This window comes from Xenopus laevis, chromosome 2S, assembly GCF_017654675.1.
Source record: "Xenopus laevis strain J_2021 chromosome 2S, Xenopus_laevis_v10.1, whole genome shotgun sequence".
Lineage (NCBI taxonomy): Eukaryota > Metazoa > Chordata > Amphibia > Anura > Pipidae > Xenopus > Xenopus laevis.
Window position 1 is genome coordinate 165,513,782 of NC_054374.1, and position 17,623 is coordinate 165,531,404.

Genomic DNA, 17,623 nt, shown 5'->3' on the forward strand with positions numbered 1-17,623 from the left:
CCAATCAGAGCCCACTGAGCATGTGAGTGTCACAGACACTTTCCAAGATGGTGACCCCCTGTGACAAGTTTGAAGTCCTGGATCATTGCTGCTATTGACAAGCTCAAACTTTAGCCTTGTGCAATAAGTTCACTATATAAAATAGGACATTTTTAGCCACATTCATTTTTAGGGTTTAGTTCTCCTTTAACTTTAAATGGAATGTGCCCGGTGCCGTTTCATGCAAGCGATTATCACTCAGACTCATCAAATAATCACCTGCACCGGTCATTCTCTATTCAGCGGAAACTGTGGGTGGAGGTTGAAACGTTTCAAATCACCCTTCTGTTTACGTTGAATGGAGACGTTCCACGAGCCCTTGCCCTATAGTGGTAAAGCATTTATTTTTTACGCTTAACGTAGATCAGTGTTAAATAAATCAGATTTTGTTACCTTTGGAGCTCTAGCCACTTCTTCTGCCTGCATAATATAATTCAATCTACTTGGCTGCCTACTCCTTGCCAGCTCCTAGCTGTCTCTATAGCAGTACAAGATAAAAGCACAAAGTGTTAAAGCAGATAATTCCTTGATTAAACATTGATTCATTCATTGGCCCCTAGAGGGAGCCTCAGTTACAGGGGGCAGCAGTGATCATTCAGCGAGGTATTATAAATAGCTCCACCTCCTTACTCAGATACCCCACAAGGCATTTTTAGTGATTCTCCTCTGCAATATTACAAAGTGCATTATTTATACTTTATTTAAAATTAAAAAAAAAAAAAAAAGGAAACGTTAATAAAAAGATAACTATGTCAAGCAGCAGTTCACACCCCATATACAATGAAATGCTGCAATATAAAACAGTACAGAGTATGACCACATCATAATGCTTTTCTGTTCGGTGACTACATATCCTACACTAATCGCCGGTGGGTGAGTGAAGCCGAAATGGGCAAGGGAACGGGGGTAGTAGATCTATTTAAGCACATTAAAAACCTTGCACCGCGCTAGTGATCAATGCCCGTAGTGCCATGAATTTTTCCGGTGAGCTTGGAACATAGAAAGCATGCAGAGATACTCGGTATCATCCTACGTTGCAGAGGTTCTCGGTCAGATATGAACCGTAGTTTGGTTTTTTTCGAGATGGATTAACAACAAGCATACCATTTCCGTGTCGCTTAAATAATGAAGACACTGCTTATATATTAACAAGCCCGTGAAGCTGATCGTTCATAGGTCCACAAGACAGCCAGATTTGGAGCTGAGGAGTCGAGGGCTAGGGAGGAAGGAGGGGGATATTTACACTGCTTTTTTTGTTTTTTTAGAAAGTAGTAAGGTTGGGGGGGCTGATGAGGGCACGAGAAGAGCAGTGATGTCCCGGAGGAAGAATCATGGAGGAAGTCCTGCAGAGGGATGGGCGACATTAACAGGAGCAGCCTCCTTCTGACACTGGCTGTTCTGGAGGCTTTTCCAGTTTGATATCGATCACTGGAAAGGAGAGGGTTAAGGAAGACACTGTGGGTTGCACACAGGGAGGTGTAACAAAGCTGGATTCATTACTTTTATTAACATGTATAATGTGACAGTATGTAAACTTCTACTAACTGCCATCTCTCCCCTTTACAGTCTGTATTAAACACTGCTGCCAGAATTCTCCTCCTCTCAGCCAAGAGATTACAGGCCCCTCCCCTGCTGAAGTCCTTATCATGGCTTCCCATAAAACAAAGAATAACCTTCAAAGCCCTTCATTCCTCTGCACCTCACTACATCTCATCTCTTGTTTCGCTATATGTTCCTGGCCGAAACCTCTGCTCCTCTCAGACAACAGATTGGTTGTACCCCCCACTACTACTGCCGTTTCCCACGTCAAACTCTTCTGTCTTGCTGCTCTGTTTATTTAAAATCTCAATCCTGAATTTCTCCGGAGAGAGAATCCTCCATCAATGGGGCATATTTATCAAAGAGTGAAGTTAGAGATAGCCAGAGTGAAATTCCGATACTCTCCATTCATTTCTATGGGATTTGGAAAGTCATATTTATCAAAGGGAGAACTTTCACCCATTGATAAATACTCTTTTTTTTAAAAATCCCATCTCTAACTTCACTCTTTGCAAATATGCCCCAATGTCTTCAGAACTAGACTCAAAGACTACACCCAATGTCTTTAGAACTAAACTCAAAGACTACCCCCAATGTCTTTAGAACTAAACTCACAGACTACCTCCAATGTCTTTAGAACTAAACTCAAAAACTACCCCCAATGTCTTTAGAACTCAACTCAAAGACTACCCCCAATGTCTTTAGAACTAAACTCACAGACTACCTCCAATGTCTTTAGAACTAAACTCACAGACTACCTCCAATGTCTTTAGAATTAAACTCAAAAACTACCCCAATGTCTTTAGAACTAAACTCAAAAACTACCCCAATGTCTTTAGAACTAAACTCAAAAACTACCCCCAATGTCTTTAGAACTAAACTCAAAGACTACCTCCAATGTCTTTAGAACTAAACTCAAAAACGACCCCAAATGTCTTTAGAACTAAACTCAAAGACTACCTCCAATGTCTTTAGAACTAAACTCAAAGACTACCCCCAATGTCTTTAGAACGCAACTCAAAGACTACCTCCAATGTCTTTAGAACGCAACTCAAAGACTACCTCCAATGTCTTTAGAACTAAACTCAAAGACTACCCCCAATGTCTTTAGAACGCAACTCAAAGACTACCTCCAATGTCTTTAGAACTAAACTCAAAGACTACCCCCAATGTCTTTAGAACTAGACTCAAAGACTCCCTCCAATGTCTTTAGAACTCAAAAACTACCCCCAATGTCTTTAGAACTAAACTCAAAGACTCCCTCTGGGAGCACCTGGATAACACTTGAACTGGTACTTACAGTATATGACAGTGTCACTCACTGTAACCTACAGAACTTTAATTACCCTCCGAATTGTGTCTGTAAGTTACTCTCCCATTTAGACTGTAAGCTCTTTGGGACAGGGTACTCCATTCATTTTGTCTCCTTGACACAGAACACTTAATTTGTAGTTTAATTATATTTTATATTTATGTGAATTGTATTTCTAATAATGCACTTATTGTTACTTATTATTGCAGTGACCCCTTGCTTTGCTTTTCCTTCCTGACTCCAAAATGGCAATCGGACTAGTCCCTGGATCAACTGTAAATATATATATAGGGATGTTTCATCTACAGCCCTACAATTGTTCAATTTGAAACTCCCTGCTCCATCAGCAAGAGGTTGCAAGGTTCATTTTGTAGGTTCATTTCGCAGGTGCACAAGAGCTACAAGAGAATTGCCAACCTTTGATAAATGTTCCCCATGCCCCAGCATTTTTATTATCATGAACCCATTAAATATGGAGATGTGATAAAGGATACTGTCTTCTCTGCTCTTGTCCTGTGAGCTTTCCATTCCAGGCAAGGCAGCTGCCACACGTCTGAAGAGCTGCAAGGGACACACAGGCTCAGATGAATGAATATTAATACTGTACATGGATACAGCTGGATGAGTGCAGACATTTAATAACTGGCAGTTTGGCATGACACAGGGCTGCTGTATAAGTATACCTGATTACAACTGATCAGCAGACCTGCAGTACGACTATAGACGCATGATAAAATCGTACCAAACTTATTTTCATACGATATTCGGTGTGTGTATGGTGGGAAACGAGACGACCCATATTGGTCAGCTTGTCAATCGCGAGGCTTTGAAGGCACCCGAACATCAACTATTGTAATCAGGTTTTTTCAGGTAATTCATTGTTTCTATCTATAACGATTCAGCTCTACTTAATCTTTCTTGGAAGCATCTTTTTCGGGATTGTTATGTCTAGGGATGCACAGAATCCACTATTTTGGATTCAGTCGAACCGCCGAAACCTTTGCGAAAGCTTCGGCCGAATTCCGAACTGAATCCAAACCCTAATTTGCATATGCAAGTTTGGGGTGGGATGTGGAAACATTTTTTACTTCCTTGTTTTCTGACAAAAAGTCACGTGATTTCTCTCCGTGCCCCTAATTTGCATATGCAAATTAGGATTTGGATTCAGTTCGGCTGGGCAGAAGGATTCGGCCGAATCCTGCTGAAAAAGGCAGAATCCCAATTTATGTCTATGGCCACCTTAAAGCGGTGGCTCACCTTTAAGTAAACTTTTAGTATGTACTAGAATGGCCGATTTTAAGCAACTTTTCCATTGGTTTTCATTATTTATAGTTTTATAATTATTTGCCTTTTGCTTCTGACTCTTTCCAGCTTTCAAATGGGCGTCTCTGACCCTCCATCTAAAAAGCAAATGCTCTGTTAGGCCACAAATGGATTGCTATTGCTACCTTTTATTACTCATCTTTCTATTCAGCCTCTCCTATTCATATTCCAGTCTCTTATTCAAATCAATGCATGGTTGCTAGGGGAATTTGGACCCTATCAACAAGATGGCTGAAATTACAAACTGGAGAGCTGCTGAATAAAAAGCCAAATAACTCAAAAACCACAAATAATAAAAAATGAAAACCAATTGCAAATTGTCTCAGAATATCCCTCACTACATCATACTAACAGTTAACTCAAAGGTGAACAACCCCTTTAACAAGAGAAGTTAAAATGAAAGACTAAGTGAACTACAGCTATAAGATGGGGTTAAATAGAAAGGTCATTAATGATGGAAGTAGTAGTAGTTTATCTACTAACGGGAGAAAAGAATGACAGGGTTTCATCTAAAAAAAAAAACAACAAAAACACTGCTGTAATTCATTAGGTACTGTGTTTTCAGTCTAATTCCTTATTAGGCTTTAGTCCGCTTGTAATAACACCAACAGGCTTTCAGCTGTTCAGCCTGCACCTCCCAACAGCCAGTTGCATTTACACATTATAAAAAGGTAATTTTTCATTAAAAAAAACTGAATTGCTGAGTACAGGCAAATGCTTATGTCTTTTTGGTATCACTCTGTGCAGTCTATAAGCAAACTTAGGGGACTGTTCCTACTGAATTGTGCTTAGTACAGGGAATACCTATGCTGCCATAGTTTTATGGGATCTCTCTGTACAGACTATGAGCAACTTAGGGACTGTTCCTGCTGAATTGTGCTTAGTACAGGGAATACCTATGCTGCCATAGTTTTATGGGATCTCTCTGTACAGACTATGAGCAAACTTAGGGGCTGTTCCGGCTGAATTGTGCATAGTACAGGGAATACCTATGCTGTCATAGTTTTATGGGATCTCTGTACAGACTATGAGCAAACTTAGGGCTGTTCCTGCTGAATTGTGCATAGTACAGGGGAATACCTATGCTGTCATAGTTTTATGGGATCTCTCTGTACAGACTATAAGCAAACTTAGGGGCTGTTCCTGCTGAATTGTGCTTAGTACAGGGGAATACCTATGCTGTCATAGTTTTATGGGATCTCTGTACAGACTATGAGCAAACTTAGGGCTGTTCCTGCTGAATTGTGCATAGTACAGAGGAATACCTATGCTGTCATAGTTTTATGGGATCTCTCTGTACAGACTATAAGCAAACTTAGGGACTGTTCCTGCTGAATTGTGCTTAGAACAGGGAATACCTATGCTGTCATAGTTTTATGGGATCTCTCTGTACAGACTAAGAGCAAACTTAAAGGGCTATTCCTGCTGAATTGTGCTTAGTACAGGGGAATACCTATGCTGCCATAGTTTTATGGGATCTCTCTGTACAGACTATGAGCAAACTAAGGAGACTGTTCCTGCTGAATTGTGCTTAGTGCAGGGAATACCTATGCTGTTTGCGGTTTTACAGAAACCCCAGAATATCTTAGAGTTAAGGCATATTTCAAAGGAGCTAATCAGGCCCTTCTCCGATGTCGCCAGCATAATTCTCTGACCTCTATCGTGACATCATCATTAGAGACCCCACACCGGATGGAGTAGACCTGGCACAGGTCATTAATTCCTATTCTCAACCTTAGGTCAAGTTGGACTTGGGTTGGAGATTCCTGACCCCCTACAAGAAAGCAACAAATAAACTACACTTTATATACTGTGGATTGTCGCACAAAATTAATCTGCAGTAGCCCCAAAAAGAGGATATGAATGGAAGTGGCAGAAAGGAGGTCCTCCGGAGGCCCAGTTTTATTATCAGCACTGACATTTATTTCACACTCACCTGCTTTACATTGTAGCCAGCCTTTGCACTGGTTTCAATAAACATTACATTGAGTTCCTTGGCCTTCCGCTCTCCTTCCTCAATGGACACTTGCCTGCAAGACGGAAAGCAACATTTATTATCAGTAGCTATTCCCACACATCTAATGGTGCATTAAAGATTAATAGTATAGATAAACACATTAATGCTGCACCCCCAATAGAACTCTGCTAAAGCTCTGAATGCAGCACCTCTACCATAAAGGGGTTGTTCACCTTTAAATTAACTGTTAATGTGATGTAGAGAGGGATATTCTGAGACAATTTGGTTTTCATTTTTTTTTTATTTATGGTTTTTGAGTTCTTTAGCTTTTTATTCAGTAGCGCTGCAATTTCAGCCATCTGGTTGCTAGGGTTCAAATTCCCCTAGCAACGATGCATTGATATGAATAAGAGACTGGAATGTATATAGGAGAGGTCTGAATAGAAAGATGAGCAATAAAAAGTAGCAATAACAATGACCTGTTTTATCAATATTTATTGAAATTGTATATGAATTAAGACCTCATAGGGCCCCTATAACTCTTGGGCCCCCCTCCAGCTGGTCGGCTTCCGTTGTAGTTATGCCCCTGTTACAGAGCAGTTGTTTTTATATGGGGTCAGTGACCCCCCCATTTGAAAGCTGGAAAGAGTAAGAAAAAGGGGGGTAAAAACTAGGGATGCACCGTTTGGGATTCAGCCTTTTTCAGACAAATCCTTCTTCCCGGGCGAACCAAATCCAAATCCTAATTTGCATATGGGCAAAGAGGGAAATCCCATGACTTTTTTTTTCACAAAACAAGGAAGTTAAACATTTTCCCCTTCCCACCCCTAATTTGCATATGCAAATTAGGATTTGGATTCGGTTCGGTATTCTGCTGAATCTTTTGCAAAGCAATCGGGGGTTCGGCCAAAATCCAAAATAGTGAATTCGGTGCATCCCTAGAAAAAAAATATAAAAATATTTTTATAATATTAATATATATATATATATATATTTATGATATAATGAAGACCAATTAAAAAGTTGCTTAGAACTGGCCATTGTATAACATACTAAAAGTTAACTTAAAGGTAAACCACCCCTTTAAGCACCTTTCCAGCAACTACTCAAATCAGAGACGTCTAGAGACACGATTGCTATTAACATTTTAGGGGCCTCTGCATTGAAGAGACGTGGGAAAGCAATACATTAATTGGAATCTATCCAGTCAGGGTAAATGCTTACCAAGAACTAAAAATTATTAATGAATGCAGCCAATAAAAAGCTGACCTAAGCAACGGGGTTTCTGGGAATGCAGGAAAGAGAGGGGCCGGTCCTTACCTTTTATCTGCAAGATCGGTTTTATTCCCCACTAGCATAATGATCACATCACTCCCCCGCTCTGTCCGGACATCATCGATCCATTTTGTGGTTTGCTGGAATGAGTTTACATCTGACATAGAACAGAAGAAAGGTCAATGTGTGTCCAGAAGAGACGGAGGCTGCACAGAGGAGAGTGGGATTTGGGGGTCCCAGTAATGAGGGGCTGCGTATCACATCCCTCCTGTATCCAATACAAATGTGTAAAAACACTGTGTATTGTTGTGTCTAGAGCAAGGTCTCATTGGGGGAAATAAAGATTGCGCTTCCCAGAATGAAACCTAATAAGCTTTCTATTGATCTTTCACTGTGTCTATGGGAGGGGGGCACAACATTGTTTATCCTTGTAATGGAACCCACCAGTGCCAAACAAGGCTGAATTAGGGGCAGAGAGCCAACACCCTGCGCCCCTCTGTGCCGGGAAGTGCTTATATTGGGAACATACAAATCTCACAAGAGATTTCAGATGAACAATTATAGGATAAGCTACAGATTCTCAGATCCACAGAGACACAGCGAGGTTCTGTAAATGTGTTTTGAGCCCCCCCCCAAAAAAACCTATTGTTTTAAGTAATTCATATCACCCTGATGTCAGGAAGTTGTTTATAATGGGATTTATACGAATGTGATGGTCTTTTCTGTATTATACTGAGAATTATAAATCCCCTACTGTAAGATTATCATATCATTCTGTGACCATATAAAGGCACAAGGCTGCAGGCTGAGTTATACAGGGAACTCTGAGTATCACTCATGTATTATAAGGGATAATGTACCCCCTACTGTAAATGATAAGGATATTAGAAGTCACTGAGGGGTTGTTCTGTGACCATATAAAGGCACAAGGCTGCAGGCTGAGTTATACAGGGAACTCTGAGTATCACTCATGTATTATAAGGGATAATGTACCCCCTACTGTAAATGATAAGGATATTAGAAGTCACTGAGGGGTTGTTCTGTGACCATATAAAGGCACAAGGCTGCAGGCTGAGTTATACAGGGAACTCTGAGTATCACTCATGTATTATAAGGGATAATGTACCCCCTACTGTAAATGATAAGGATATTAGAAGTCACAGAGGGGTTGTTCTGTGACCATATAAAGGCACAAGGCTGCAGGCTGAGTTATACAGGGAACTCTGAGTATCACTCATGTATTATAAGGGATAATGTACCCCCTACTGTAAATGATAAGGATATTAGAAGTCACTGAGGGGTTGTTCTGTGACCATATAAAGACACAAGGCTGCAGGCTGAGTTATACAGGGAATTCTGAGTATCACTCATGTATTATAAGGGATAATGTACCTCCTACTGTAAATGATAAGGATATTAGAAGTCACTGAGGGGTTGTTCTGTGACCATATAAAGGCACAAGGCTGCAGGCTGAGTTATACAGGGAACTCTGAGTATCACTCATGTATTATAAGGGATAATGTACCCCCTACTGTAAATGATAAGGATATTAGAAGTCACTGAGGGGTTGTTCTGTGACCATATAAAGGCACAAGGCTGCAGGCTGTTTTATACAGGTCAGGGAACTCAGAAGTGACTAATATCCTTATATATTAAATTAGGGATGCATTTTTATAATGTGCACAATTCAGAGAGGAATGGGACACAAGTGACATTACTCAGGGCCGTATAAAGAGTAATTACATCACTAAGCCCATAAATATACCTGCCTGACTATATACGTTAATAAGTACTTGTGGTTAATAGAACAGCTTTGCTTTTCATATGGAATATGAGTAACAGACATAGCTCCCTATCGCTCTAACTACCCAATAAAACATGTGTAACAGTACAATACCCCAGTATGTGACATTTACAGCACAACCAAAGCAAATACTTACACTGAAGCCTTATTGTGCTGCAGAGCAACAGCACAGGTGATACACTGCATGCGTGACAGTGAAACATGCAACAGGTACACACACAGGACAAAGAGCTCGCACCACAAGCATGCGGACACTGCACAGAGCTCGCCACTTATAACGGACCATTGCTTGAGACACACAGCTGGTTAGGCTGATCACAAATCAACATGCCGAGTTAGAATGAAGTCAGCTACTCATTTTGAGGTTTAGAATGTTCCTCACGTGGAAGGCCCGCTTGCCACTAATAAGCCAGACTCAATTAGTAAATTGTACATAAGAGTTAAAGGGGAAGCTGACATTTAGGTCAAAAAAAGTCAGACCAAACTAGAATCCACAATTTGACCTTATTTATCATTGAAAAAACTCAAAAATCGGTTTGGGGAAAAAACTTGAAAAATTTGGGTTTTTGAAAAAAAAACAAAAAAAAAAAAACAGAATTTTTTCGGGTTTTATGCCCCAAAAGCTCGAATTTATCATGAAATTGCCTTGAAACCCCCGTTGGGATGTTCCCCTTTAATGGGTCTGATTAGCCAGCCTGACATGGGTAAGTAACAGTGACTGAAATTAGTGGCGTAACTAGATGTTACTGGGCCCCACAGCAAAATAATTTTAGGGCTCCCAAAATATCCAGTGGTTGCCCTGTATTAATAATATATAATACACAAAAGCCATGAATATCCTGTAAATTATATCCTTATAAACGGTGAGTTCTGATGTCATCAGTTATAAACGGTGAGTTCTGATGTCATTTCTGTCACATGACTCACTGAAACTTGTGTATTATAATAAATAAAGTACCCCCAGTTGTAAAATATGAGGATATTAGAAGTTACCTCGGAGTTTCCTGACCTGTATAAAAACACTCGGCCTTCGGCCTCGTACTTTTATATGGTCATGAAACTCCTCGGTAACTTATAATATCCTTATATTTTACAAAAGGGGGTACTTTATTCACTATATATTAAAATTCCTAATTAATTAGAGCCTTATGGGGCCCCCTATGCCTCTTGGGCCCCCCTGCAGCTGCAGGGTCTGCTTCCTCTGTAGTTACGCCCCTGACTAAAATGGAGTAAGAGAATATGACTGTAGTACTAAAATATCTTTATATGAGCACATAAAATGAGCACTGATGGAGACTGGACTCATTCTGCATTTTACAACCAAAAAAAAAAAAAAAGCTGAATCTGTAGCTTTGAGAAGCGGCTCTTAGGTAAGGGGGGACAACTGCAGCAGCAGAAGAGTAAACCTGTATGTAGGACCCCCAGAAGAGTGAGAAGAGTGCTAGCTATACGGAGAGGAGTTGAGTGCAAGTAATAGTCCGTTATAAAGAGATCGGCACTGTGTTGTTGGCCACCAAACGTACGTAGTACAGGAAAGTCATAAAAAGCCCCAGAAGCAAACTCACTTGTGATATCAAAAACAACAACTGCCACAGTGGAGTCGCGAATGTAGCTAGGGATCAGACTCCTGAAGCGCTCCTGACCTGCTGTGTCCCACAATTGCAACCGGACCTAACAAGGGGGCGAGTCGTCGGCACAGCAGAAGAAGGGGGAAGAGGTGGGAAAGAAAAACATAAAAAGAAGGTCAACGGAGCGAGTGTGGAAATACCTACTTGTTATATCGTAAACTACTACGGCGGCTGCAGAATCGCGGATGTAACTGGGGATCAGGCTGCGGAAACGTTCCTGACCTGCCGTGTCCCAGAGCTGCAGTCTGATCTGTGGAACGGGAGACGATCAAATGGACAAACAATGGAACACTGTTAACAGAGCTGCTGATCCCAGTCAAACAACACCGAGCACAGGGAACAGCCGCTCATTCCAATTCAAAGGCAACCGGGTGTGTTCACACCCCAAAATTGATATATGCCTCATAGATCTCCTGCATTATTAAAGGGATACTGTCATGGGAAAAAACATTTTTTCAAAATGAATCAGTTAATAGTGTTGCTCCAGCAGAATTCTGCACTGAAATCCATTTCTCAAAAGAGCAAACAGATTTTTTTACATTCAATTTTGAAATCTGACATGGGGCTAGACATATTGTCAATTTCCCAGCTGCCCCAAGTCATGTGACTTGTGCTCTGATAAACTTCAATCACTCTTTACTGCTGTACTGCAAGTTGGACTGATATCACCCCCTCCCTTTTACCCCCAGTAACCAAACAAAAGAACAATGGGAAGGTAACCAGATAGCAGCTCCCTAACACAAGATAACAGCTGCCTGGTAGATCTAAGAACAACACTCAATAGCAAAAACCCATGTCCCACTGATACACATTCAGTTACATTGAACAGCAGCCTGCCAAAAAGCATTTCTCTCCTAAAGTGCAGGCACAAGTCACATGACCAGGAGCAGCTGGGAAATTGACAATATGTCTAGCCCCATGTCAGATTTCAAAATTGAATATAAAAAAATCAGTTTGCTCTTTTGAGAAATGGATTTCAGTGCAGAATTCTGCTGGAGCAGCACTATTAACTGATGTGTTTTGAAAAAAACATGTTTTCCAATGACAGGATCCCTTTAAAGTCCATTATCCATTTTCTGATATCCGCAGATTTATGCTGCTAATACTGGGCTTTAATAGCGAATTCAACCCTAAATAAAAAAAACCCTCCCCCTCTACACTGGGTAGAACCCCCCTCCTCCCCCCCAGCCTATCTGCCCCCCCCCCCGGCAAATACCCCTCGTTTTTTACTCACCCCTCCGTGTAGATTCCGGCCTCAGGGTTCACGGCAGCCATTTTCTTTCTTTGGTATTTTTTGGAAGTTTCGGCAAATGCACCGTTGGAGTAAATTTCTGGTCCCTAACCAGTGTGCATGCGCCAAAAGTCATGAAAAAGACTTATGCCACATGCGCAGTTGTTCGGGACAGGAAAATTACTCCAACTGCGCATTCGCCGAAAATGCCGTCAAGACAAAGATTACTGGAGAAGTAGATGGCGGCTGCAGTGAACTCCAAAGCCAGAATCTGCACGAAGGGGTGAGTAAAAAATTAGGGGCATTTGCCAGGAGGGGCAGGTAGGCTGGGGGGAGGGGTGTTTTTTAATTTGGGTTGAATTCTGCTTTACGGTGGCCATGCATGTGCAAATTAAAGGAGAAGGAAAGCAGTTTATTGCCAATAGATTAGCCACAATAGTACAAGCTATAACGCTATATTTACTCTGTAGAATGTTTTACCTGAGTAAACAGCTCTAGAAACTCTCTGTTTGTTTAGGATAGCAGCTGCCATATTAGCTTGGTGTTCCACGCGAAAATAGAGTGCTCTACCTGTTATAAAGTACCCTCTCGGGTTTCAGGTGCTGAACAGTCTATTATATCTCCTGCTTAGGGTCAAAGCAAGTCATAAGCAAATCCAAAGGAAACCGGATCCAGTTTTTAAGTTGCAAAGGTGATTTATTGGCTCTTAGTAAACAAAGTAAGCCTTAATTTATGTACTAAGAGCCAATAAATCACCTTTGCAATTTAAAAACTGGATCAGTGTGCTACAGTTTCCTTGGATTTGCCTATTAGCTTGGTGTGTCTGAGTCTCTCCCTGCTCACTCATAGCTCTGGGCTCAGATTACAGCAGAGAGGGGAGGGGGGAGAGGAGCAAACTGAGCATGCTCAAGCCCTAGCCCTGGAGGTTTAAGCTGAAAACAGGAAGTCTGATACAGAAGCCCATGAGTACACAATAGAAGGAAAGAAATGTGCTGTTTCTTTTGACAGAGGACTCAGAGTAACATTACTTTGAGGGGTTACTGGTGTATTTATATAGACCTTCCTGATAAAGTTTACTTGGTTTTAATCTTTCCTTCTCTTTTAAAGCCGCCGATAAAGGTCCTTTAGACTGATTCGGAAGCTTATCCGTCTGTGTGTGGAGGCTTCCGACGGGTCCCCCCGATCAACATATGGGCAAAAATCATCTCGATATCAACCGGGCATAAACCGGCCCAATAAAAGTTTATTGGCCCATGTATGAGGCCATCTGAAAGTTGGCCAGATGTTGATCGGGCAGGGTTAAAAATCCTGTCAGATCGCGGACCGCATCTGTTCGTTGATGAAGTCCCGACCAACTGTTTACCTTTCATTATGATCCGATCATTGGGCCCTAGGGCTCACGATCGGATCAGCCCAATATCACCCAGATCAAGGTGGGTATATAGGGCAGAGATCCGCTCGTTTGGTGATCTCTCTGTGTATGGCCACCTTTTGTTGTAATCCGATTGTTCGGCCTAGATATCGCCCTGCTGTTAGTGGCCACATCGGGAAAGATCCCCTCATTTGGTGACCTGACCAAACGAATGAATCTTATTTATTCGCTTATTTAGGCTCTAAATTAAAGCTGCTTTGCCAATGTCCCAGATGATTATCTGCAGGAAGAGCCCCACATGATAAGGCTCTGCATATTGTGCTCTCAGTGCCCCTAGTGTTCTAGAGCAATGCTGACAGTTTGAAGGAAGCACATGCTGGAGGGTCTTTAGATCACGTGGACAGATAAGACTTTAAATGGTCCATATTTGCTTCAACGTTAATCGACAATTTGCACTGTAATCACTCTAAGGTGTAGGAGGGCATGGAAAGCAGATAACCTGATGAAGCAAATTTTATCAGGACTGGTACGGGGAGGAGAGCGTAAAAACTAAATAAATATGGCTCTGGAAATAGTGAAATGTGGGCAGATGAAAGTGCTGCTTGGCAGATCTGTAGCAAAATGTGGGGGCTCACTAGAAATTAATTTCTTTTCTCTCTCTCTCTCTGAATCTCGCCGCTGTATTGAACACAGTCACTGGCAGAAGCTACAAGTAAGCACAGTACTGATGTATACAGCTCATCATCCAGTCAAATAGGTTTAACCCCTTCTAGTTGCCTAGTAGATACCAGCAAGTCTGCAGAATAGAGAGGAGAATAATCTCTTACAGGCAGAAGTGCGGATTCATTCCTGTAATTACAGGACAATGTGTCCGCTTCACTTTTAAATAAAGACTTGCTGTTGAATCTCGCTGGAATGTTTCTGGACTGGGATCCATCCCGGAGAGGCTACTCACTTGATATGTATATGCTTTCTGTAGAGAATATACAGTGTGAATATATCCTCCTATGCCACCTACTCATGGGGGAACATGTAAAACTGATGAGAGCACAGTAATCCGGAATCAAAGCTGCAGGAGATCATCAATACGAAGCAGCAAAGACCCATAGAGCAAAGCTAGAAATATTCCCAAACTGATCCGATACAGAAGAATACTCACTGTTCGATCCTCTAGGTACATTGTTTTGGATAAGAAGTCAATGCCAATTGTTGCCTGTGAACAGAGTGGAGAAAAATATGAATTTATTACACTTCACAAGATTTAAAAAAATAAAAAAATTGAACTGATTAATAAAGAGGGCATCATGGTAATACTTAGGGGTGCTGTTTAATCAAGTCTATGACGTATTCCTCAATCTTATCAACAGTCCCCTTAGTTTGCTCATAGTCTGTACAGAGAGATCCCATAAAACTATGGCAGTATAGGTATTCCCTGTACTAAACACAATTCAGCAGGAACAGTCCCTAAGTTTGCTCATAGTCTGTACAGAGAGATCCCATAAAACTATGGCAGCATAGGTATTCCCTGTACTAAGCACAATTCAGCAGGAACAGTCCCTAAGTTTGCTCATAGTCTGTACAGAGAGATCCCATAAAACTATGGCAGCATAGGTATTCCTTGTACTAAGCACAATTCAGCAGGAACAGTCCCCTAAGTTTGCTCATAGTCTGTACAGAGAGATCCCATAAAACTATGGCAGCATAAGTATTCCCTGTACTAAGCACAATTCAGCAGGAACAGTCCCTAAGTTTGCTCATAGTCTGTATAGAGAGATCCCATAAAACTATGGCAGCATAGGTATTCCCTGTACTAAGCACAATTCAGCAGGAACAGTCCCCTAAGTTTGCTCATAGTCTGTACAGAGAGATCCCATAAAACTATGGCAGCATAAGTATTCCCTGTACTAAGCACAATTCAGCAGGAACAGTCCCTAAGTTTGCTCATAGTCTGTATAGAGAGATCCCATAAAACGATGGCAGCATAGGTATTCCCTGTACTAAGCACAATTCAGCAGGAACAGTCCCTAAGTTTGCTCATAGTCTGTACAGAGAGATCCCATAAAACAATGGCAGCATAGGTATTCCCTGTTCTACGCACAATTCAGCAGGAACAGTCCCCTAAGTTTGCTCATAGTCTGTACAGAGAGATCCCATAAAACTATGGCAGTATAGGTATTCCCTGTACTAAGCACAATTCAGCAGGAACAGTCCCCTAAGTTTGCTCATAGTCTGTACAGAGAGATCCCATAAAACTATGGCAGTATAGGTATTCCCCTGTACAGGAAAATCCATAGCAGGATAAAAAAAAATGTTCACCGATATCTAGTCATGTACTTCCCCTTTATGTTGCTTATGTCCAGAGCTAGAGCCCCAACAGTGAATGTCTAAGGGAAACATTAGTAACTTCGATCAAGCCCTAGTGTAGTTTCTTATCCCATCTGAGAAGCCCCCAGGGGACACACATGTTTTAGGGTTTAGGAGTAGGTTACGTGCTCTTACCTGATAAGTGTTGTCAAAGCTGTCATACATGAACCTTGTTATTAGAGATGTCTTCCCAACTAGAGAGAGAGAGAGAAAATCAATTAAGCTTTATAGAACACATACTTGATGTCCACAAGTAAGACTGCCAGCCGCTGCAAATATAAAATTTAATTTAACCAAAAGATTATTTCCTCTCACTGACATTGGGCCACAGACATTTCTACTGCCCTGACTCACCTGGATTTGGGAGAAGGGTGGGCAGCAATTGACTTTACCTCTATAAATCTCATTAAAGGAAAACTAAAGCCTAACTAAAGAAGTAGGTAGAAATGTTGTACATGATGTTTTGTGCTTCTGTACCAGCCCAAGGCAACCACAGCCCTTTAGCAGTAAAGATCTGTGTCTCCAAAGATGCCCCAGTAGCTCCCCATCTTCTTTTCTGCTGATTCACTGCACATGCTCTGTGCTGCTGTCACTTACTGAGCTTAGGGAGCCACTCACAATATACAGTACACATAGAATAGAAATGTCACAATATAAGGCTGATTAGTAATTAATACACATAATTACTACATGGCAGCACAGAAACCAGTGCAATTAGCATCAGAATTGAATAATCAGCAAACCTGTAGCATCAGCTTATATTACAGCCAGGGAAGCTCATTTTCTGCTGGATAATTAGTGACGAGCCCTAAGCTTAGCTTCTCAACAGCCAATCAGAGCCCACTGAGCATGTGAGTGTCACAGACACTTTCCAAGATGGTGACCCCCTGTGACAAGTTTGAAGTCCTGGATCATTGCTGCTATTGACAAGCTCAAACTTTAGCCTCGTGCAATAAGTTCACTATATAAAATAAGACATTTTTAGCCACATTCATTTTTAGAGTTTACTTCTCCTTTAAAAAATTCTATGCTTAACTAATTGTAATAAATAAATATAAAAACAATAATACGCATTGTACAGTGAAATATAGGACACTTGGCACAAAGCAGGGAATGTAGGGGGAAAGGTAGAAAAACACACAAAACGGAGAAGAGCAAATTTACTCAGCCACGTGTCTGTATTGACACTGGTAAGGGCAGGCTACTCACACGAGGGAAAACTGCTCTACAATTTAATTTAGGGCCTGTTTCTATAGAAGGTACAACAGCTGAGATACAGATTCTGTGTTTCTGGGGCCCTCTTTGCCCTACACTGCATGTGTACTGATATGTGGCTTGCCAATTGGTTTTCATTTTTTATTATTTGTGGTTTTTAAATTATTTAGCTTTTTTTTCAGCGGCTCTCCAGTTTGCATTTTCAGCCATCTGGTTGCTAGGGTCCAAATTCCCCTAGCAACTATGCACTGATTTGAATAAAACAGTGGATTATGAATAGAGGATGGACTGAATACAAAGAGGAGTAATTAAAAAGTAGCAACAACAATGAATGTGTAGCCTTACAGAACATTTGTTTTTTCAGATGGGGTCAGCGACCTCCTTTTGAAAGCTGTAGAGTCAGATGAAGAAAGCAAATAATTAAAGGGGTTGTTCACCTGTTAGTATGATGTAGAGAGGGATATTCTGAGACAATTTGCAGTTGGTCTTCATTTTTTATTATTTGTGGGGTTTTTTCAGCCATCTGGTTGCTAGGGTGCAAATTCCCCTAGCAACCATGCACTG

At 41.2% G+C, this 17,623-nt stretch overlaps 1 protein-coding gene across 2 annotated transcripts in view; it reads right to left on the reverse strand.

Annotated features, from left to right (window-relative positions):
• Positions 1-716: 716 nt before the first annotated feature.
• LOC108710051 (ras-related protein Rab-6A) overlaps positions 717-17,623 on the reverse strand; it is a 43,768-nt gene continuing 26,861 nt past the window's right edge. Inside the window, exons 2-8 of one of the 2 annotated variants that reach the window (XM_018250423.2) lie at positions 15,980-16,038; positions 14,640-14,693; positions 11,022-11,127; positions 7,491-7,602; positions 6,150-6,243; positions 3,385-3,451; positions 717-1,467 (exon numbers count right to left, since the gene is read on the reverse strand). In XM_018250423.2, the coding sequence (XP_018105912.1) occupies positions 1,403-1,467; positions 3,385-3,451; positions 6,150-6,243; positions 7,491-7,602; positions 11,022-11,127; positions 14,640-14,693; positions 15,980-16,038 (557 nt within the window). In that variant the 3' untranslated portion in view covers positions 717-1,402. Of the gene's footprint in view, positions 1,468-3,384; positions 3,452-6,149; positions 6,244-7,490; positions 7,603-10,814; positions 10,921-11,021; positions 11,128-14,639; positions 14,694-15,979; positions 16,039-17,623 lie in introns of both variants that reach the window. The other variant, XM_018250422.2, reaches the window with a different exon arrangement.